The sequence below is a fragment of the Coregonus clupeaformis genome, unplaced genomic scaffold (genome assembly GCF_020615455.1).
Source record: "Coregonus clupeaformis isolate EN_2021a unplaced genomic scaffold, ASM2061545v1 scaf1696, whole genome shotgun sequence".
Taxonomy (NCBI): domain Eukaryota; kingdom Metazoa; phylum Chordata; class Actinopteri; order Salmoniformes; family Salmonidae; genus Coregonus; species Coregonus clupeaformis.
In genome coordinates this window covers 73341-95565 of record NW_025535150.1, presented here as the reverse complement: position 1 = coordinate 95565, position 22225 = coordinate 73341, and the positions used below count along the sequence as shown (strand labels likewise).

The 22225-nt window shown below is 45.7% G+C and overlaps 2 protein-coding genes across 2 annotated transcripts; both read left to right on the top strand.

Annotated features, from left to right (window-relative positions):
• The first annotated feature begins 1009 nt into the window (after positions 1–1009).
• LOC123487395 (protein NLRC3-like) lies at positions 1010–13869 on the top strand. The gene is made up of 9 exons (XM_045218627.1): positions 1010–1098; positions 1352–1518; positions 1746–3546; positions 3630–3803; positions 11949–12122; positions 12289–12462; positions 12922–12968; positions 13105–13657; positions 13863–13869. Exons 1-9 carry the CDS (start codon positions 1028–1030, stop codon positions 13867–13869), a joined length of 3168 nt encoding a protein of 1055 aa, XP_045074562.1. The 5' UTR covers positions 1010–1027.
• A 553-nt stretch (positions 13870–14422) lies between these two features.
• Positions 14423–22014, top strand: LOC123481130 (NACHT, LRR and PYD domains-containing protein 1 homolog). Its single transcript, XM_045218626.1, has 9 exons — positions 14423–14493; positions 15102–15139; positions 16036–16100; positions 16233–16447; positions 16635–16894; positions 17503–17637; positions 17765–17897; positions 17999–18028; positions 21752–22014. The coding sequence occupies exons 3-9, from the start codon at positions 16093–16095 to the stop codon at positions 22012–22014; spliced, it is 1044 nt and encodes a 347-aa protein (XP_045074561.1). The 5' UTR covers positions 14423–14493; positions 15102–15139; positions 16036–16092.
• The last annotated feature ends 211 nt before the right edge of the window (positions 22015–22225 follow it).

Sequence of the window (22225 nt, the reverse complement as noted above, 5' to 3'; positions counted from 1 at the left end):
CAAAGGCCAAATGCTCGCAGGCTTCCCTTGTCTTCAATGCTACGGGCAACAATGTCATACTCGTTTGGACCAGACAGCATCAGATAGATGGCCTACACATAGAGAGACAGAGGGGCGCTGTTTAGCTCGCTCGGATGCTTTCTCCTGTGAGATACACTCAGCCTCTTGCGAATTAAAGGACAATTATGAAGCAAAGAGAGACGAAAGATACATTATAGCCTGGCTTCCCTTGGCATAGAAGAAATACCTGTCAGTTATTTTAACTGTCTGTAATGTCTACTTGGTAAATGTTTATAATGTCTGTCAATCTAAGCTGTAACGTATTTTTAGTTGTGTTTACCCGAGGTAGACTAGCTGTTGTTATGGTGTCAGCTAATGGGGATCCAAGTCAAATCAAATCAAATTAATAACATATTGGACTGTGCATGTTTAAATGCAATATGAAGTCTCTGTTTGAACTTTGACCACAGACAGTAAAAATGTTGTCATTGTTAATGGTTCTTCAACAATGTTCAGAAATATTGACTGTTCTGTTATTTCTTATTGTAGCTGAGTGAACTGTGACTTACATCTAAAATGAGTCTCTCTGGGGAGAGAGAGGAGGGGACCACTGCCTCTAAAATGAGTCTCTCTGGGGAGAGAAAGGAGGGGACCACTGCCTCTAAAATGAGTCTCTCTGGGGAGAGAGAGGAGGGGACCACTGCCTCTAAAATGAGTCTCTCTGGGGAGAGAGAGGAGGGGACCACTGCCTCTAAAATGAGTCTCTCTGGGGAGAGAGAGGAGGAGACCACTGCCTCTAAAATGAGTCTCTCTGGGGAGAGAGAGGAGGGGACCACTGCCTCTAAAATGAGTCTCTCTGGGGGAGAGAGAGGAGGGGACCACTGCCTCTAAAATGAGTCTCTCTGGGGAGAGAGAGGAGGGGACCACTGCCTCTAAAATGAGTCTGTCTGGGGAGAGAGAGGAGGGGACCACTGCCTCTAAAATGAGTCTCTCTGGGGAGAGAGAGGAGGGGACCACTGCCTCTAAAATGAGTCTCTCTGGGGAGAGAGAGGAGGGGACCACTGCCTCTAAAATGACTCAAGACACCAGTTCTAAGAGGTAAGAGATTACATGTAAAATATACAGTTCTCTTAAAGATATAAAACTAAAGGGAAAAGTTTTCCCAAATTACATCAAATGTAGTTCTACATCATTAATTTAAAAGTCCCCAAACCGATTTACCAATTGCAGACTGTAGCTTTATAAAGAAACATCAGGACTTCTAGAAGTTAAATTATACAGTTGTTGAAATGATGTAGATGAGGTACTGATGATTTATTGATGAGGTGATCTGCCTCCCTGTTTTGTTCAGTGTCCAGAAGCCCAGAGCAGAGTCACCTGCCCCCAGCCTGCTATCAATGAAGAGTGATCAGCCACCTGCTTTCAGCCAGGAACTATTACCAGATGACAATAAGGAAGTGGAGAGTTTGGACAGTGAGGATGCATTAAAGATCACACACAACCTTCTGGACAGAAGAAGTAAGACTGTGTTTCATACAATATTACAAAGAACGGGACAAAGGACCCTCTAACACACACACACACACACACACACACACACACACACACACACACACACACACACACACACACACACACACACACACACACACACACACACACACACACACACACACACACACACACACACACACACACACACACACACAAACTTATGAATCCCAACTCTCATTGTTTTCCTACAGGTCAAACTCTTCTGACAGTCCAACAAGACATTAAGGCTAAACTGAAACACAAGTATCAACACATATCTGAAGGAATTGGACACCATGGAAACCAAAGTCTGTTAAAGGACATCTACACAGAGCTCTACATCACAGAGGGTGGAAGTGGAGGGGTCAATAATGAACATGAGGTGAGACAGATAGAGATGGCATCCAAGAAACAAACCACACAAGAGACACCAATCAAATGCAACGACATCTTCAAGCCTTTACCTGGACAAGACAAACCTATCAGAACTGTGCTGACAAAAGGAATCGCTGGCATTGGAAAAACAGTCTCTGTGCAGAAGGTCATCCTTGACTGGGCAGAGGGAAAAGCAAATCAGGACGTTCATTTCATGTTTCCTCTTCCTTTCCGTGATCTGAACCTGAAAAAGGACCAATACAGTCTGATGCAACTTCTTTCCCACTACTTCTCAGAGCTGAAAGAGATTGACAACATTGAAGATGGTGAAACCAAAACTGTTTTCATTTTTGATGGTCTGGATGAGTGTCGACTTCCTCTAGACTTCAAAAACAATGAGAGGTGCTGTGATGTCACGAAGCCAACCTCGGTGGACGTGCTGCTGACAAACCTCATCAAGGGGAATCTGCTTCCCTCTGCTCTCCTCTGGATAACCTCACGGCCTGCAGCAGCCAATCAGATCCCTCCTGAGTGTGTTGACCAGGTGACAGAGGTACGAGGGTTCAATGATCCACAGAAGGAGGAGTACTTCAGGAAGAAAATCACAGATCAGAATCTGGCCAATGAAATCATCACCCACATAAAAACATCAAGGAGCCTCCACATCATGTGCCACATGCCAGTCTTCTGTTGGATATCAGCCACTGTCCTTGAGATGATGCTGAAAGAGGCAGAGAAGGATGAAGTCCCCAAAACTCTGACCCAGATGTTCACACACTTCACGCTCATCCAAATCATTGTGAAGAACAAGAAGTACAACAAAGCCACAGAGACAAACCCAAAGGAACTGTCTCAGTCAGACAAAGAGATGATCCTGAAACTGGCAAAGCTGGCTTTCCAACAGCTGCAGAAGGGCAACCTGATCTTCTATGAGGAGGACCTGAGAGAGTGTGGCCTTGATGTCACAGAGGCATCAGAGTACTCAGCATTGTGTACAGAGATCTTTAAAGAAGAATCTGGGCTGAACCAAGACAAGGTCTACAGCTTTGTGCATCTGAGCATTCAGGAGTTTCTAGCAGCAGTGCATGCTTCAGAATCATGTCTGGACAAGAAGGAAAATGTTTTTTCCACCACTAGTGAGGATGAAGAGGAGGAGTCAATCCAGTTGTTTGACTTACACAGGAGAGCAGTGGACCAGGCCTTGAAGAGTGAGAATGGACACCTGGACCTGTTCCTCCGCTTCCTTCTGGGTCTCTCACTGGAGTCCAATCAGAATCTGTTACGAGGCCTTCTGACACAGACAGGAAGTACAACACAGAGCAATGAGGAAACAGTTGAGAGAACAGTCAGGTACCTTTTAGACAAGATCAAAGGGGAATCCTCACCAGAAAGGATCATCAACTTGTTCCACTGTCTGAATGAACTTGGTGCCAACTCTCTAGTTGAAGACATGCAAACCTCCCTGCGATCAGGAACTCTTTCAGAAACAGACCTAGAACCTCAACAATGTTCAGCCCTGGCCTACCTGTTACTGATGTCAGAGGAGGTGCTGGAGGAGTTTGACCTGAAGACATACAACACATTAGGGAAAGGTTATCAGAGGTTGCTGCCGGTAGTGAAAACCTGCAAGAGAGCACTGTAAGTTCTGCTATTGAGTTGATGTATACAGTATCATTATTCTGAAGGATTTGTATATCTAACAGATGATCTCCTCTCTCCAGACTGGCTGGCTGTGAACTCACATATGAATCCTGTGAGACTCTGGCTTCAGCTCTGCAGACACCAAACTCCCCCCTGAGAGAACTGGACCTCAGCTACAATGACCTGGGAGACAGAGGAGTGGAGCTGCTCTGTGTTGGACTAACCAGTCCACTCTGCAACATACAGACACTAGTGTGAGTTAACTTTATTCAGTATTAGTTATTATGTGTATGTTTTAAACATTATTTGAACGTCTTGGTAAATATGCAGAAACATACATAAAATGTGATAAATATATCAAACTAAGGTTAAATGTCTTGAGTGAGTTAGTATGTTTTTAACATTGGTTAATCATGTGTCCTTCTGTTATTGTCTTAATGCATCTCATTATTCTTAAAGCTTTGCATATTTAACAGTATATCACTATATCTCCTCTCTCCAGACTAGCTGACTGTGACCTCACATATGAATCCTGTGAGACTCTGGCTTCAGCTCTGCAGACACCAAACTCCCCCCTGAGAGAACTGGACCTCAGCTACAATGACCTGGGAGACAGAGGAGTGGAGCTGCTCTGTGTTGGACTAACCAGTCCACTCTGCAACATACAGACACTAGTGTGAGTTAAATATCTTCAGTATCCACTGTGTGTGTTTATATATTATGTATGTACTGTATACTGAACAAGAATATAAATGCAACATGCAACAATTTGAAAGGTTTTACTGAGTTACAGTTCATATGAGGAAATCAGTCAATTGAAATAAATTCATTAGGCCCTAATCTATGGATTTCACATAAATGGGAATACAGATATGCATCTGTTGGTCACAGATACCTTAAAAAAAACAAGTATGGGTGTGTATCAGAAAACCAGTCCGTATCTGGTGTGACCACCATTTGCCTCATGCAGCGCGACACATCTCCTTCACATAGAGTTGATCAGGCTGTTGATTGTGGCCTGTGGAATGTTCTCCCACTCCTCTTCAATGGCTGTGCGAAGTTGCTGGAAACTGCCGGGAACTGGAAGACGCTGTCGTACACGTCGATCCAGAGCATCCCAAACAGGCATGTCTGGTGAGTATGCAGTCCATGGAAGAACTGGGACATTTTCAGCTTCCAGGAATTGTGTACAGATCCTTGCGACATGGGGCAGTGCATTATCATGCTGAAACATGAGGTGATGGCGGCGGATGTATGGAAAGACAATGGGCCTCAGGATCTCGTCACGGTATCTCTGTGCATTCAAATTCCCATCGATAAAATGCGATCGGGTTCATTGTCCGTAGCTTATGCCTGCCCATACCATAACCCCACCGCCACCATGGGGCACTCTGTTCACAACGTTGAAATCAGCAAACCGCTTGCCCACACAATGCCATCACGACGCCATACACGCTTTCTGCCATCTTCCCGGTACAGTTGAAACCGGGATTCATCCGTGAAGAGCACACTTCTCCAGTGTGCCAGTGGCCATCGAAGGTGAGCATTTGCCCACAGAAGTTGGTTACGACACTGAACTGCAGTCAGGTCAAGACCCTGGTGAGGATGTGGTCCTCTGTAGCTCAGCTGGTAGAGCACGGCGCTTGTAACGCCAAGGTAGTGGGTTCGATCCCCGGGACCACCCATACACAAAAATGTATGACTGTAAGTCGCTTTGGATAAAAGCGTCTGCTAAATGGCATATTATTATTATTATTATTATTATGACGAGTACGCAGATGAGCATCCCTGAGACGGTTTCTGACAGTTTGTGCAGAAATTATTCGGTTGTGAAAACCCACAGTTAAATCAGCTGTCCTAGTGGCTTGTCTCAGACCATCCTGCAGGTGAAGAAGCCGGATGTGGAGGTCCTGGACTGGCGTGGTTACATGTGGTCTGCAGTTGTGAGGCCGGTTGGATGTACTGCCAAATTCTCTAAAACGATGTTGGAGGCGGTTTATGGTAGAGAAATTAACATTCAATTATCTGGCAACAGCTCTGGTGGACATTCCTGCAGTCATCATGCCAATTGCACGCTCCCTCAAAACTTGACACATCTGTGGCATTGTGTTGTGTGACAAAACTGCACATTTTAGAGTGGCCTTTTATTGTCCCCAGCACAAGGTGCACCTGTGTAATGATCATGCAGTTTAATCAGCTTCTTGATATACCACACCTGTCAGGTGAATGGATTATTTTAACAAAATGGATTATCTTAACAAAGGAGAAATGCTCACTAACAGGGATCTAAACAAATGTATGCACAACATTTGAGAGAAATAAGCTTTTGTGCGTATGGAACATATCTGGGATCTTTTATTTCAGCTCATGAAACGTGGAACCAACACTTTACATGTTGGGTTTATATTTCTGTTCAGTATAGTTAGTATGTGTATGTTTTTAACATTATTTTAACATTTTTGGGACATATCCAGAAACATACATAACATATATAAAACTAAGGTAAATATCTTGAGTGAGTTAGTATGTTTTTAACATTGGTTAATCATGTGTCCTTCTGTTATTATCTTAATGCATCTCATTATTCTTAAAGCTTTGCATATTTAACAGTGTATCAACATATCTCCTCTCTCCAGACTGTCTGGCTGTAAACTCACATATGAATCCTGTGAGACTCTGGCTTCAGCTCTGCAGACACCAAACTCCCCCCTGAGAGAACTGGACCTCAGATACAATGACCTGGGAGACAGAGGAGTGGAGCTGCTCTGTGTTGGACTAACCAGTCCACTCTGCAACATACAGACATGTAACGATCCCTGCAGTCTGAGTCGGTTTCTGTCTGGGTACTAGTTTTTCTGCTCGGGATCTCCAGTTTCCCGAGGGTTCTGGAACGCTCCCTGCCTGGTTGCCGGGCAATGTTGCTAGGCGGGAGCTCTCTTGATTTCCGCACCTGCATCCCATCAGCAATCTGCACACCTGGTCCTGATCATCACCCTTCTTAGGCTCTGTCCTAACATCCATTCCCTGCCGGATCGTTAGCCATGAACAGTATGTTTATCAGCGGATCAGTCTTAGAGCTTAGAGCATTAGTTTTGTTGTTTTGCACCTTGTTTGCTTGTTGTATGCTTACCTCCGTTTTGTTCTCCCTGCAGTCACTCGTCCGGAACCTTCACCCAACCTCTGCCTGATGGTCGGCGGCTGCCGAGCCATCATTGGACCAACTACTGCACCCTCAACAACTCATCCACGCCGCCCGCTCTGTTCCCTGGATTATTCAGCAGCACTCGTGGATCAGTTAAATAAACACTCACCTTTGACACCACTTACCTTGTCCTGGTCTGCTTCTGGGTTCTGGCTTAGTAAACCGTGACAGAACGATCCGGCCGACAGAACGATCCGGCCAGTAATGAACCCAGCGGACCTGGACTCTGTTCGCCATGCCATTACCCATCAGGAGAAGATGTTGGGCCATCATAGCACGGTACTACAGGAGATCGCGTTGTCAGTTCGGAACCTTTCTACCGGTCTGACGGAGGTCCAGAACCAGCGCAAGTTTCCGGTGGAGGATCCACTACCGGTTTCACCCATCTCGCCTGCCGCTTCTGGAGCTGTGTCCTTCCGTGAGCCCAAGGTTCCGACGCCGGATAAATATGAGGGGGAGCTGGGAAGATGCCGTTCCTTCCTTATGCAGTGTGGGTTAGTGTTCGATCTACAGCCCTACTCTTATGCCACAGACAAGGCTAGGATAGCCTTTGTGATTGAGTTGCTGCGTGGTCGAGCGCTGGAGTGGGCTTCAGCCGTTTGGGAACGACAGGATCCCTGCATGGCTTCATACCAGGGGTTCCACGGCCGAGATGAGGAAGCTCTTCGACCATTCCGTCCGAGGGAGGGACGCAGCTAGGCGCCTGTTTTCGCCTCGCCAAGGAACTCGCAGCGTGGCCGACTTCGTGATCGAGTTCAAGACGTTGGCTGTGGAGAGTGGGTGGAATGAGGAGTCTCTGCAAGCGGCCTTTTACCAGGGTCTGTCGGAGCAGCTCAAGGATGAGTTGATCTCCTATCCGGAGCCTAGTGACCTGGACAGCTTGGTAGCCTTGTCTATTCGGGTGGATAATCGAGTCCGAGAGCGAAGGAGGGAGAAGCAATGGGTCCCGTCCAACCGATCAGCTTCTCAGGTTCCAGTCGGGTTTGGGATTGGACCAGAATACGTCGATCATCGTCCACCACACAGGATTAGTGGAGAGGTCCTGTCTCCCGATTCTGAACCCATGCAAGTGGGGCGGCACGGGTTAACCAAGGAGGAGCGCCAACACAGACGTAGGACTAACTGTTGCCTCTACTGTGGTGGTTCGGGACATTACCTCGCCACTTGTTCCCGGCGGTCGTCAAACTGCGCGGCTCGCTAAAGTTGGGAGGACTTTTAGCGAGCCAGTTTCGACCTCTCAATACCTCTGTCAGACCCCGTTTCCCGGCTACCCTTATGAACAGGAATCAGAGCTTAGCGATTAACGCTTTTATCGATTCAGGTGCCGATGGAAGCTTTCTTGATGCCGAGTTGGTGGAACAGCTGGGGCTTTCCAAGGAGCAATTGCCGGAAGCCATTGAAGCTACCACTCTGGACGGCAGTAGTCTGGCACGTATCACGATGAGGACTGAACCGGTTAAGATGCTGTTGTCGGGGAATCATTCTGAGATGATTTCATTCTTCATTCTGCCGTCTTCCCATGTTCCTCTGGTCCTTGGATACCCCTGGCTGAAGGAACACAATCCCACGTTCGATTGGGTGACGGGCAAGGTAACGAGTTGGAGCCTTGATTGTCATGCTAACTGTCTCAAGACTGCCTGTCCCCATTCGGTTCCCAGTCAGGTGATTGAGGCTAAACCCCCAGAATTGTCCCTGGTTCCCGAGACATATCACGATTTGGGGAAGTGTTCAGTAAGCAGAAGGCTCTGTCACTCCCTCCCCACCGACCATATGATTGTGCCATCAACCTGTTCCCTGGAGCTGTCTACCCCAAGGGAAGGTTATACAGTATCTCCCGACCTGAACGTGAGGCTTTGGAGACCTACATCAAGGAGTCCCTAGCTGCTGGTCTCGTTCGGCCCTCGTCATCACCCCTGGGGGCAGGATTCTTCTTTGTGGGTAAGAAGGATGGCTCTCTTCGACCGTGTATTGATTATCGGGGGTTGAATGACATCACGGTCAAGAACAAGTATCCCCTGCCCTTGATGAGTTCTGCCTTCGACTCCTTACAGGGTGCTACGGTGTTCACCAAGCTAGACCCTACGCAATGCGTATCACATGGTCCGGATCAGAGAGGGGGACGAGTGGTTGACGGGTTTCAATACACCGATGGGTCACTTCGAGTATCAGGTGATGCCGTTTGGACTGACCAATGCTCCAGCGGTATTCCAGAGTATGGTGAACGACGTCCTGAGAGATATGATCGGTCTCTTTGTGTTTGTTTACCTGGATGACATTCTGATCTTCTCGAAGGAACCTTCCGACCACGTCCAGCATGTCCGGCAGGTTCTGCAGCGATTGTTGGAGAATCGCCTGTTCGTGAAGGCCGAGAAGTGCGAGTTTCACGCCCACACGACATCCTTCCTCGGGTACATCATCTCCAGGGGAGAGATTAGGATGGACCAGGAGAAGGTTAGAGCGGTTCTGGAATGGGCCCAGCCCGGTACGAGATTGCAGCTCCAGAGATTTTTGGGGTTTGCGAATTTCTACCGCAGATTCATCCGGGATTACAGCCGTGTGGCCGCTCCGTTAACTGCCTTGACTTCCAGTATCAGGACCTTCAAGTGGAATCCGGAGGCGGATCGAGCGTTTCTGGATTTGAAGAGGCGATTCACCAACGCACCGATTCTCTCTCAACCGGACACGGCCCGTCAGTTCGTCGTTGAAGTGGGCGCGTCTGATGTGGGAGTTGGCGCCATCCTGTCGCAGCGATGCTCCACGGACAGTAAACTCCATCCCTGCGCCTACTACTCTCGTCGCCTTTCGCCTGCGGAGAGGAACTACGATGTGGGTAACCGGGAGCTTCTCGCGGTGAAACTTGCCTTGGAGGAGTGGCGCCACTGGTTGGAGGGGGCGGAGCAACCGTTTATTGTCTGGACTGACCACAAGAATCTTGCTTACGTGCAATCGGCTAGACGTCGCAACTCCCGTCAGGCCAGGTGGGCGTTGTTTTTCGGACGATTCAATTTTTTCCCTGACGTTCCGACCTGGATCTAAGAACGGCAAGGCGGACGCCTTGTCCCGGATGTTCTCCAAGACGGAAGAGAGTGGGTCCAAGACCGAGACAATTCTCCCCCGGAACTGCGTCGTGGGAGCAGTTATGTGGAAGATTGAGGAGGAGGTGATGGCGGCCCTTCGGACGCAGCCCGGTCCCGGTAACGGTCCACCCGGGTCGGTTGTTTGTGCCTGAGTCGGTTCGTCCTGCTGTCCTCAAATGGTCCCACGCCAGCAAGATGGCTTGTCACCCTGGCGTGGCTCGGACGATGGCGTTTCTTCGCAGACGTTTTTGGTGGCCTGCCATGGCCGAGGATACTCGGGGTTTTGTTGCTGCCTGTCCAGTGTGTGCGCAGAATAAGAGTACCAATCGGCCCAGCTCTGGACTACTTCACCCCCTTCCTATTCCCCGCCGACCATGGTCGCATCTGGCCCTGGACTTTGTCACTGGGTTGCCCGCTTCTGAGGGGAACACGGTCGTTCTGACTATCGTGGACAGATTCAGCAAGTTCGCCCACTTTGTGCCAATTGCCAAGCTTCCCTCTGCCTCGGAGACGTCCGAGATCCTGGTCAGGAGGTTTTCAGGGTCCACGGTTTGCCCAGTGATATCGTTTCCGATCGTGGCCCTCAGTTTACCTCTGCTGTCTGGAAGTCCTTCTGTTTGGCCATTGGAGCTACAGTCAGTCTCACATCTGGTTTTCACCCCCCAATCTAATGGTCAGGCGGAGAGAGCCAACCAGAAGATGGAATCCACGCTACGCTGCCTTGTCTCTTCCAACCCCACCTCCTGGGTCTCTCAGTTGCCTTGGGTTGAGTATGCCCACAATACTCTCCCTACATCTGCCACTGGGATGTCTCCCTTCCAGTGCCTGTATGGCTACCAACCTCCCTTGTTCCCTTCTCAGGAGAAGGAGCTCTCAGTGCCCTCTGTTCAGGCCCATATTCGTCGTTGCCACCGGACCTGGCATCGGGCCAGAAAGGCACTCCTTAGAGTTTCGGACCGGTATCAGCTCCAGGCGAATCGTCGCCGGATCCCCGCCCCACCTATACCATCGGAGATAGGGTCTGGTTGGCCACACGGGATCTTCCTTTACGGACTGAGTCTAGGAAGTTGTTACCGAAGTTCATTGGTCCGTTTGTGGTGGAGAAGGTGATCAATCCAGTGGCAGTTCGACTCAAACTACCGAGGACGCTCAGAGTCCATCCCACCTTTCATGTCTCCTGCCTCAAGCCTGTTTTCCTCAGTCCTCTGTTGCCTCTTCCGCCTCCTCCTCCTCCTCCTCGGATGATCGGAGGTGGTCCTGCCTACACGGTGCGACGCATCATGGATTCCAGACGGCGGGGCCGGGGTTTCCAGTATCTCGTGGACTGGGAGGGGTATGGTCCTGAAGAGAGGAGTTGGATTCCGCGGCGACAGATCCTAGATGCTGACCTCATTCGTGACTTCTACCGCCTCCATCCTGGCGCTCCGGGAGTCCGCCCGGTGGCGTTCGTCGGAGGGGGGGTACTGTAACGATCCCTGCAGTCTGAGTCGGTTTCTGTCTGGGTACTAGTTTTTCTGCTCGGGATCTCCAGTTTCCCGAGGGTTCTGGAACGCTCCCTGCCTGGTTGCCGGGCAACGTTGCTAGGCGGGAGCTCTCTTGATTTCCGCACCTGCATCCCATCAGCAATCTGCACACCTGGTCCTGATCATCACCCTTCTTAGGCTCTGTCCTAACATCCATTCCCTGCCGGATCGTTAGCCATGAACAGTATGTTTATCAGCGGATCAGTCTTAGAGCTTAGAGCATTAGTTTTGTTGTTTTGCACCTTGTTTGCTTGTTGTATGCTTACCTCCGTTTTGTTCTCCCTGCAGTCACTCGTCCGGAACCTTCACCCAACCTCTGCCTGATGGTCGGCGGCTGCCGAGCCATCATTGGACCAACTACTGCACCCTCAACAACTCATCCACGCCGCCCGCTCTGTTCCCTGGATTATTCAGCAGCACTCGTGGATCAGTTAAATAAACACTCACCTTTGACACCACTTACCTTGTCCTGGTCTGCTTCTGGGTTCTGGCTTAGTAAACCGTGACAAGACACTTGTGTGAGTTAACTATCTTCAGTATGAGTTATTATGTGGATATTTTAAATATTTGTTAATCATGTGCTCTTCTGTCCTCTAGTCTAGGTCAGTGTGGTCTGACAGAGGGTTGCTGTTCAGATCTGGCCTCAGTCCTGAGTTCACCCAACTCACAACTGAAACAACTGGAGCTGAGAGACAATGACCTGCAGGACTCAGGAGTTACACTGCTGTCTGCTGGACTGGAGGATCCAGACTGTAAACTACACACACTGGGGTAAGTACAGCTGTTTTAGTCAGGTCGGTATTGAGCTTAGTAAAACAAATACTCTGAACATCTGATGTTTCATCACAATATTTGTGTCATGGACAAATGTATGGGTGTCCTACAAGATGATTGACACCAGTCCACCAACCTAGACAGCTGTTGTGTCTCTCTGTAGGCTGTCTGGCTGTCTGGTCACAGAGGAGGGCTGTGCTGCTCTGTCTTCAGCTCTGAGGTCAAACCCCTCCCACCTGAAAGAGCTGGACCTGAGCTACAATCACCCAGGAGACTCTGCAGGGGGACTGCTTTCAGCTGCTCTGGTGGATCCCACAGATAAACTGATGAAGCTGAAGTAAGTCAGAATAGATGTCTTAATAGTGTGAGCAGTGGTTGTGTCCTATGAAGTGTAGTAGGTTCAGTAACATGAGGACATGATGGTAGAATACAGGGGACGTTTACCCAGCAGGCTTAGCACTCCAACACAGCATACATCATCACCACATGAATACTCTTCTTCTGCATCTCTGATATCCTGTTGGAATTGTACTCTGTTCTGTATGCAGTAGGTAGGTTAGAATACCTGTATGTCTCTAGTAATGAATTGTACTCTGTTCTGTATGCAGTATGTAGGATAGAATACCTGTATGTATCTAGTAATGAATTGTATTCTGTTCTGTATGCATTAGGTAGGTTAGAATACCTGTATTTCTCTAGTAATGAACATGGATAGTGCACCAGAACACAACAATATGGTTTAAATGTTGACTGCTTCATTAGGTCTTTGTCAGTCAATAACCTGTTTCTCCTACAGTGTGGATCATGGTGGAGAGTTCAGGCTGAAACCAGGGCTGAGGAAATGTAAGTCTCTTCAATCCTAATTAACTACATATTCAGAACTACAGTAACATAGTAACTAATCAATACTTGTTCTCTACCTACAAAACCACATTTTATATGAAGATGTGGTTTGATTAAACTCTCCTTTTGTCTACAGATGCCTGTCATCTCACCCTGGACCCAAATACAGCAAACCCAGTCCTGATACTGTCTGAGGGGAACAGGAAGGTGACATGGGTGGAGGAGAAGCAGCATTATGAAGACCATCCAGACAGATTTGACCGTCAACCCCAAGTTCTCTGCAGAGAAGGCTTATCTGGATCTCGTTATTACTGGGAGGTGGAGAGGGATGGTGGCGAGGCTGACATTGGTGTGGTGTACAAAGGAATGAAGAGGAAGGGAGAGGAGATTGACAGTTGTATTGGATACAATAGGAAGTCCTGGGGTTTATTCTGCTATGGCAGTGGATATAACTTTCACCATCCTGGATTCAACAGATCCATCTCTGGTCCTGTTTCAAACAGAGTTGGAGTGTATCTGGACTGGCCAGCTGGTACTTTGTCCTTCTATAGCGTGTCCTCCTCTGGTACACTGACACACCTTTACACAGAACACACCACATTCACTGAACCCCTCTATCCTGGGTTTGGGTTTGTGGTTTATTCCTCCTCAGTGACCCTGTGTCAGATAGATGACCAACACATTCAAAGGTGAGTCATAGCAATGTTTTATCATGCGTTTTCCTCTGGAATCATTCCTACAATTAGATTAGTATTGGTGTGTTTTAATGTGTTCTGTTGGACCTACAGACAGTTAGATTAGTAGTAGTGGTGTGTTTTAATGTGTTCTGTTGGACCTACAGACAGTTAGATTAGTAGTAGTGCTGTGTTTTAATGTGTTCTGTTGGACCTACAGACGTTAGATTAGTTTAATGTTCTGTTGGACCTACAGACAGTTAGATTAGTAGTAGTGGTGTGTTTTAATGTGTTCTGTTGGACCTACAGACAGTTAGATTAGTAGTAGTGGTGTGTTTTAATGTGTTCTGTTGGACCTACAGACAGTTAGATTAGTAGTAGTGGTGTGTTTTAATGTGTTCTGTTGGACCTACAGACAGTTAGATTAGTAGTAGTGGTGTGTTTTAATGTGTTCTGTTGGACCTACAGACAGTTAGATTAGTAGTAGTGGTGTGTTTTAATGTGTTCTGTTGGACCTACATACAGTAACTCATGATACCGGGTGACATCACATCTCTAGGGGCTTTCATCAAGATAAGCAATGTCACCTGTAATGTCACCATCAGTATTGACTTCATGGAAGTTGACATAGTGTTATGTCACATTTGGCAATGCACCCTACATAGGGAGCTGTTCTGTCACCCTTTATACACCCTTTGTATTGTTTATGAAGACTGTATGAATGCTATATAAAGCCTTTATAAGTTGTATTTAGTTTAATCACAGTCTATCTATCTGCTTTCCCAACAGCAGAGACCATGGTGGAGAGTGTTGTATCAAGCCTGGACCTGAGAACACCAGAGACCAGATATGTGAGTGTTAACTGATAATTGTTTTAAAATCAAAATATGATTAAAGCGTTCTTGAGTCCCAGGCAAGGAACACAATCATGATCTATTTGGTCAAAACAAACTTAAAAGGTAGAGTCAGCAATATGATGTAGATGCACAAAGTAAACAGCATAGTGGGTCAATTTCTACAACAACTAAGGGCATTGGAGCGCGATGCTAAACTCCTCTGTTTTGGTCCCATTTCTACCACGCTGTAAGAGAGTGAAGAGAACCCGTGCACCTGGGCAGATACTGTGTGAGAGAGAAGTCAGGCATCTTGCTCATCACAATATCTGCGGTGCTGCTCGTACAACATCATTTAGCTGACTCTACCTTTAAGCTCTCATCCTGGGATCTACCAGAAATCAGGCCCCCAACATCTCCAAAACATGGACCAGAACCATGTTGTTTCCTGCTTCCACAAACATTCATTAATATAACACTAATGTCAGATTATGGTATGATAATGAGTGTACATTCTGAGACTGTTGCTCACTTACATTCATTTTTATTACAAGTCTGTTTAATATTTATTAATTAATTATTACATGAGATTGTCCGTTTTAAATAACAACTACTTTTGACTTCAGGGATTCCTCAGAGCTGTAAGACTTGTGACCATGTTGAGGTAAGTCATAATGTCAATTCTCACTTTTACATACCTTCAGGAGTCAGGCACAGTCTGAAAGCCAGGTGTGTACTGACCAACCATTCATACTGGGATATAGACAGTCCTGTGTTCTGCTTTAGTAATATATACACAGTCTGAAAGCCAGGTGTGTACTGACCAACCATTCATACTGGGATATAGACAGTCCTGTGTTCTGCTTTAGTAATATAAACACAGTCTGAAAGCCAGGTGTGTACTGACCAACCATTCATACTGGGATATAGACAGTCCTGTGTTCTGCTTTAGTAATATAAACACAGTCTGAAAGCCAGGTGTGTACTGACCAACCATTCATACTGGGATATAGACAGTCCTGTGTTCTGCTTTAGTAATATAAACACAGTCTGAAAGCCAGGTGTGTACTGACCAACCATTCATACTGGGATATAGACAGTCCTGTGTTCTGCTTTAGTAATATAAACACAGTCTGAAAGCCAGGTGTGTACTGACCAACCATTCATACTGGGATATAGACAGTCCTGTGTTCTGCTTTAGTAATATAAACACAGTCTGAAAGCCAGGTGTGTACTGACCAACCATTCATACTGGGATATAGACAGTCCTGTGTTCTGCTTGTAGGAATGCAGGATTTTAACTTCTGTCATATTTTGTCATTAGACAGTTTAATTGGATCAATCACCAGCATTCCATGTAACATTGAATAAATACATTAGATAAATTACTTTGTTCATTTAATGAGCCAGTTTCCCGGACAAAGATTAAGCCTAGTCTTGGACCTTAAAGAACTTTCTATTGAAACTTCCATTGATCATGCTTTAAGTCCAGCACTAGACTCAATCTGTGTCCAGGAAACTGGCCCCATATGTATAACTGACATGCTTGTCCTTGTTCAGGACTCCACACACTGGCTTCAGATTGAACCCTTGACTTCCACTGTCCAGGGAGTGACAATGTTCAGGTAAAATAACTACTTTTAACATTTCATTCCACTTGCTAGTGTATTTCCCCATTACCTTTGGGAATAGTCTTCTAATCCAACCTCTCCATTTGACGATTGACCCTCTCTACCATATCTTGTTGTTGCCCTCAGGCACAGGACACCCAAAGGGCGTTATGAGTGCACAGTGTCTGGGCTCCGCTGGGTGTGTGAGAGAGATGTCATTCTGAAGTATCACTTCAGGAACTGGGAACCCTACAGTCAACTTCTGAAAGACATGCAGTACGGACAAGGTGGTCCATTGCTGGACATCACTATGGAGTTAGGTGAACTGGAGGAAGTTCATCTGCCACACTTTGTCTGTTTAGGTAAAACCATATAGACATATTATTCAGAAATACATTTCCATGTAACTGAGTTTCACTTCCTGAATGAATAAATGAATATTCTGGGAGTTTGAGTTTACTGTGATCTGATACTGCATATTCTTTGTGTTTTAGTTGGATGAATAATCCAATATTTGTCTTTCTGTCTCCTTTTTATTGTGTTGTTCAGGGACCAACCCTTCCCTGAGGAATGAGATGAAGATTCTTCATGTAGAGGAACATGGAGTGTCTGTTGAGGAAGTGCATGAGGTCACCAGATTCCATGCTAAGATTCTCCATCCCAAGTTCTCACCTATCGCTGTTATACTGAGCTATATCTTTTTTTGGAACGTAGATGTCCACTGTGACGTGGTCCTCTATATGGCAGTAAAAAAGGCAACAGTAATTTCACGGCTGTACATGCTCCTCAGAAACTCCAGTCAGAAAGAGGTGAGGCACCATCATTGAAGTGACAACAGTATGTTGAAACTTACTAAAGGAAAGCTGATAGTTTGTTGAAAATCTATAGATTACAAAGTCAACATGCAGCTCTGTGAGAAATCTATTTCTGTCTCATTCATTTGAAGAGCCAGTAGACGGCACTCTTCTCTCTGTTCGAAGGAGAACCCAATGCCCCGGGGCAGTGAAGGGGACATTGCCCCGTGTAAGGTGCTGTCTTTCGCATGGGACGTTAAACAGGTTTCCTGACGCTCTGTGGTCACTAAAGATCCCATGGCACTTATCGTAAGAGTAGGGGTGTTAACCCCGGTGTCCTGGCTAAATTCCCAATCTGGCCCTCATACCATCACGGCCACCAATCATCCCCAGCTTCCAATTGGCTCATTCATCCCCTTTCCCCTGTAACACTTCCCGAGGTCGTGGCTGTAAAATAGACTCTCTTCTCAGTCAATTACCTGGTAAAATAAGGGTAAAAAATCAATACATTGATTGTACAAATTATTTGGGCTTGATAAAAAAGGATTGCTCAGTGAGCTGCATGTTGTGTGAATTATTAGACTACATTGTTCAGACTGACTACTACATTGCTCATTTTGTAGGCTGTTCGGGACCGGGAGAAACATCAGGTGTCCCAAGGATATTCAGAATTTCTGCTGTCAAGTCCAAACGGGTCCTTAAAGCTGAACAGTTGGTTTGCTGTCAAGAATCCCCATTCCTCCTCCATCAATCCAGAGGTGCAGTTTTAGCAGGCTGAGGACATGAATCTGTCATATTATATATTAATAACTGGAATATCATTCTATTTCTTTCTCTCTCGCTCTGTCTGTCGTCTCAATCGTTGCACCATATGACCTTCTACAGAAGATTCAGCTGTTACCTGCAGACACCACACCAAGCTGTTGTAAGATGGTTATGAGAAACACAGGGGTTGACATTGAGATGGAGTTAATCGGGGATGATGAGAGGACAGTATGGAAATCAGTGGTATCAAAAGGTAAGAAATACTATACATGAACACTATGTCAATCATAAATGTCATTTTCTTACAGATGCTATTAAAATGTTTTATGATGTTTTCTCTTGTTTGTCTTTTAGATGAATACAGCAAAGACTCTCATCCAATAGGTACGTTTGTTTTTGTGGACGAGGTTTATAAAACGGGTTATAGAGTCTCTTCAAATTGTGATGAAGGACACTGATGAAGGTCTTCATGAGTCATGTTCAGTGGGGTGATGAAGGTCTTCATGAGTCATGTTCAGTGGGGTGATGAAGGTCTTCATGAGTCATGTTCAGTGGGGTGATGAAGACCTTCATGAGTCATGTTCAGTGGGGTGATGAAGGTCTTCATGAGTCATGTTCAGTGGGGTGATGAAGACCTTCATGAGTCATGTTCAGTGGGGTGATGAAGGTCTTCATGAGTCATGTTCAGTGGGGTGATGAAGGTCTTCATGAGTCATGTTCAGTGGGGTGATGAAGGTCTTCATGAGTCATGTTCAGTGGGGTGATGAAGGTCTTCATGAGTCATGTTCAGTGGGGTGATGAAGGTCTTCATGAGTCATGTTCAGTGGGGTGATGAAGGTCTTCATGAGTCATGTTCAGTGGGGTGATGAAGGTCTTCATGAGTCATGTTCAGTGGGGTGATGAAGGTCTTCATGAGTCATGTTCAGTGGGGTGATGAAGACCTTCATGAGTCATGTTCAGTGGTGTGATGAAGGTCTTCATGAGTCATGTTCAGTGGTGTGTAATGCTACAGAACATTCAGACAGAAACCCAGTGCCTTGCAAAAGTATCTGCATCACATTTTATTGTGTTACAAAGCGGGATTAAAGGGGATTTAATTGTAATTTTTTGTCAACAATCTACACAAAATACTCTAATGTCAAAGTGGAAGAATATTTATATATATATTTTTAGATTGATAGAAATGAAATAGCTGCCTGAGTCAATACATGTTAGAAACACCTTGGCAGCCATTACAGCTGGGAGTCTTCTTGTCTAAGTCTCTAAGAGCTTTACACACCTGGATTGTACAATATTAGCCCATTATTCTTTTCATAATTCTTCAAGCTCTGTCAAGATGTTGGGGATCGTGGCTAGACTGCAGTTTTCAAGTCTTGCCATAGATTTAAGTCAAAACTGTAACTTGGCCACTCAGGAACATTCACTGTCTTCTTGGTAAGCAACTCCAGTGTAGATGTGGCCTTGTGTTGTAGGTTATTGTCCTGCTGAAAGGTGAATTCCTCTCCCAGTGTCTGGTGAAAAGTAGACTGAAGCAGGTTTTCCTCTAGGATTTAGTCTGTGCTTAGCTCCATCCTGTTTCTTTTTATCCTGAAAAACTCCTCAGTATTGTCAAGCATACCCATAACATGATGCAGCCACCACCATGGTTGAAAATAAGGAGGCAGTTACTCAGTGATGTGTTGTGTTGGATTTGCCCCAAACATGAGGCTTTGCATTTAGGCCAAAAAGTGTATTCCTTTGCCGTTTCCTTTTGCAGTATTACTTTAGTACCTTGTTGCATATAAGATACATGTTTTGGAATATTTTTATTCTGTATATTTGTGTTATTTTAAGTCATTATTGTGGAGTCACTACAATGTTGTTGATCCATCCTCAGTTTTCTCCCATCACAGCCATTGAACTCTGTAACTGTTTTGAAATCACCAATGGCCTCATGGTGACATCACTAAGCAGTTTCCTTCCTGTCCTGCAACTCAGTTCAGAAGGACGACTGTATCTTTGATGTGTCTGGGTGGTTTAATACATCACCCACAGGATAATTATTAACTTGACCATGCTTAAAGAGATATTCAATGTCTAATGTGTTATTGTTACCCATCTACCAATCACTGCCCTTCTTTATGAGGCTTTCTAAAAGATCCCTGGTCTTTGTACAGTGGGGAGAACAAGTATTTGATACACTGCCGATTTTGCAGGTTTTCCTACTTACAAAGCATGTAGAGGTCTGTAATTTCTATCATAGGTACACTTCAACTGTGAGAGACATAATCTAAAACAAAATTCCAGAAAATCACATTGTATGATTTTTAAGTAATTCATTTGCTTTTTATTGCATGACATAAGTATTTGATCACCTACCAACCAGTAAGAATTCCGGCTCTCACAGACCTGTTAGTTTTTCTTTAAGAAGCCCTCCTGTTCTCCACTCATTACCTGTATTAACTGCACCTGTTTGAACTCGTTACCTGTATAAAAGACACCTGTCCACACACTCAATCAAACAGACTCTAACCTCTCCACAATGGCCAAGACCAGAGAGCTGTAAAAGGACATCAGGGATAAAATTGTAGACCTGCACAAGGCTGGGATGGGCTACAGGACAATAGGCAAGCAGCTTGGTGAGAAGGCAACAACTGTTGGCGCAATTATTAGAAAATGGAAGAAGTTCAAGATGACGGTCAATCACCCTCGGTCTGGGGCTCCATGCAAGATATCACCTCGTGGGGCATCAATGATCATGAGGAAGGTGAGGGATCAGCCCAGAACTACACGGCAGGACCTGGTCAATGACCTGAAGAGAGCTGGGACCATAGTCTTAAAGAAAACCATTAGTAACACACTACGCCGTCATGGATTAAAATCCTGCAGCGCACGCAAGGTCCCCCTGCTCAAGCCAGCGCATGTCCAGGCCCGTCTGAAGTTTGCCAATGACCATCTGGATGATCCAGAGGAGGAATGGGAGAAGGTCATGTGGTCTGATGAGACAAAAATAGAGCTTTTTGGTCTAAACTCCACTCGGCGTGTTTGGAGGAAGAAGAAGGATGAGTACAACCCCAAGAACACCATCCCAACCGTGAAGCATGGAGGTGGAAACATCATTCTTTGGGGATGCTTTTCTGCAAAGGGGACAGGACGACTGCACCGTATTGAGGGGAGGATGGATGGGGCCATGTATCGCGAGATCTTGGCCAACAACCTCCTTCCCTCAGTAAGAGCATTGAAGATGGGTCGTGGCTGGGTCTTCCAGCATGACAACGACCCGAAACACACAGCCAGGGCAACTAAGGAGTGGCTCCGTAAGAAGCAGCTCAAGGTCCTGGAGTGGCCAAGCCAGTCTCCAGACCTGAACCCAATAGAAAATCTTTGGAGTGAGCTGAAAGTCCATATTGCCCAGCGACAGCCCCGAAACCTGAAGGATCTGGAGAATGTCTGTATGGAGGAGTGGGCCAAAATCCCTGCTGCAGTGTGTGCAAACCTGGTCAAGACCTACAGGAAACGTATGATCTCTGTAATTGCAAACAAAGGTTTTTGTACCAAATATTAAGTTCTGCTTTTCTGATGTCTCAAATACTTATGTCATGCAATACAATGCAAATGAATTACTTAAAAATCATACAATGTGATTTTCTGGATTTTTGTTTTAGATTCCGTCTCTCACAGTTGAAGTGTACCTATGATAAATATTACAGACCTCTACATGCTTTGTAAGTAGGAAAACCTGCAAAATCGGCAGTGTATCAAATACTTGTTCTCCCCACTGTATATAGTTGAATCTGTGCTTGAAATGCGATACATGACTGAGGGACCTTACAGATGTTGAATGTATGGGGGACATGTCCACTTTGACATTAGAGGATTCTGAGTAGATTGTTGATAAAACATTAATCATCTATTTTCAATGAGTTCTCAATAAACCTAACAGGAAAAAAAATTATTTCAATTTTCTATTTTAAATTGACTGACTTTAATTGGAATTGACCACAACCCTGGAGTCGGCTCTATACAATAAATGACTATCAGAGGAATGATAACTGGAGAGACTGGAAGATGTAGAAACAGCTGCTGTTAACCCTAAAGCCATATTAATTTAATTGACCCCCCCTTCAGCATTAACAGTCCCTGACATTCCTGCTGAGGAGTTTCTGAAGAAACACTGGGCTAAACTAATTCAGCGAACCAAAAACTCAATGCCAATAGCAGATGATCTGTGGTCAAAGAACATGATTGGTGAAGAAGAGCACTCCAGAATAACAGCTGAAACAACTGAACAGGACCGAATGAGAAAACTACTGAAAGCAGTCATCCCCAAAGGACCAGAAGTGACGGAGCTTGTCTCAAAGCTCTCGTTGAACATGAAACCATCTTGTTAAGGACTTGAGTGAATCTAGGTAAGACAGTTTTCTTTGCTCCCTCCCTTCAATATGTGTAATGATTAAATATAGGTCAAATAAAAACACAGCTACCCAGATCAAAGAGGAACTGTTTTTCCAGAATGGAAGCATGTTTTTGTGTTTCTGTCTGTAATAAATGACTGTTATCTTATTGTAGTTACATCATAGGACCATCATCACATCATTATCT

Excerpts from the sequence above, each read along its gene's own strand:
- LOC123487395 (XM_045218627.1), top strand. The coding sequence starts at position 1,028 with ATGAGTCTCTCTGGGGAGAGAGAGGAGGGGACCACTGCCTCTAAAATG. Across the intron at positions 1,099-1,351 it reads CAAGACACCAGTTCTAAGAG|TGTCCAGAAGCCCAGAGCAG; the intron begins GTAAGAGATTAC and ends TGTTTTGTTCAG. Across the intron at positions 12,123-12,288 it reads TGTAAACTACACACACTGGG|GCTGTCTGGCTGTCTGGTCA; the intron begins GTAAGTACAGCT and ends GTCTCTCTGTAG.
- LOC123481130 (XM_045218626.1), top strand. Across the intron at positions 17,638-17,764 it reads CCTCCTCCATCAATCCAGAG|AAGATTCAGCTGTTACCTGC; the intron begins GTGCAGTTTTAG and ends GACCTTCTACAG. Across the intron at positions 18,029-21,751 it reads CAAAGACTCTCATCCAATAG|CATTAACAGTCCCTGACATT; the intron begins GTACGTTTGTTT and ends CCCCCCCTTCAG.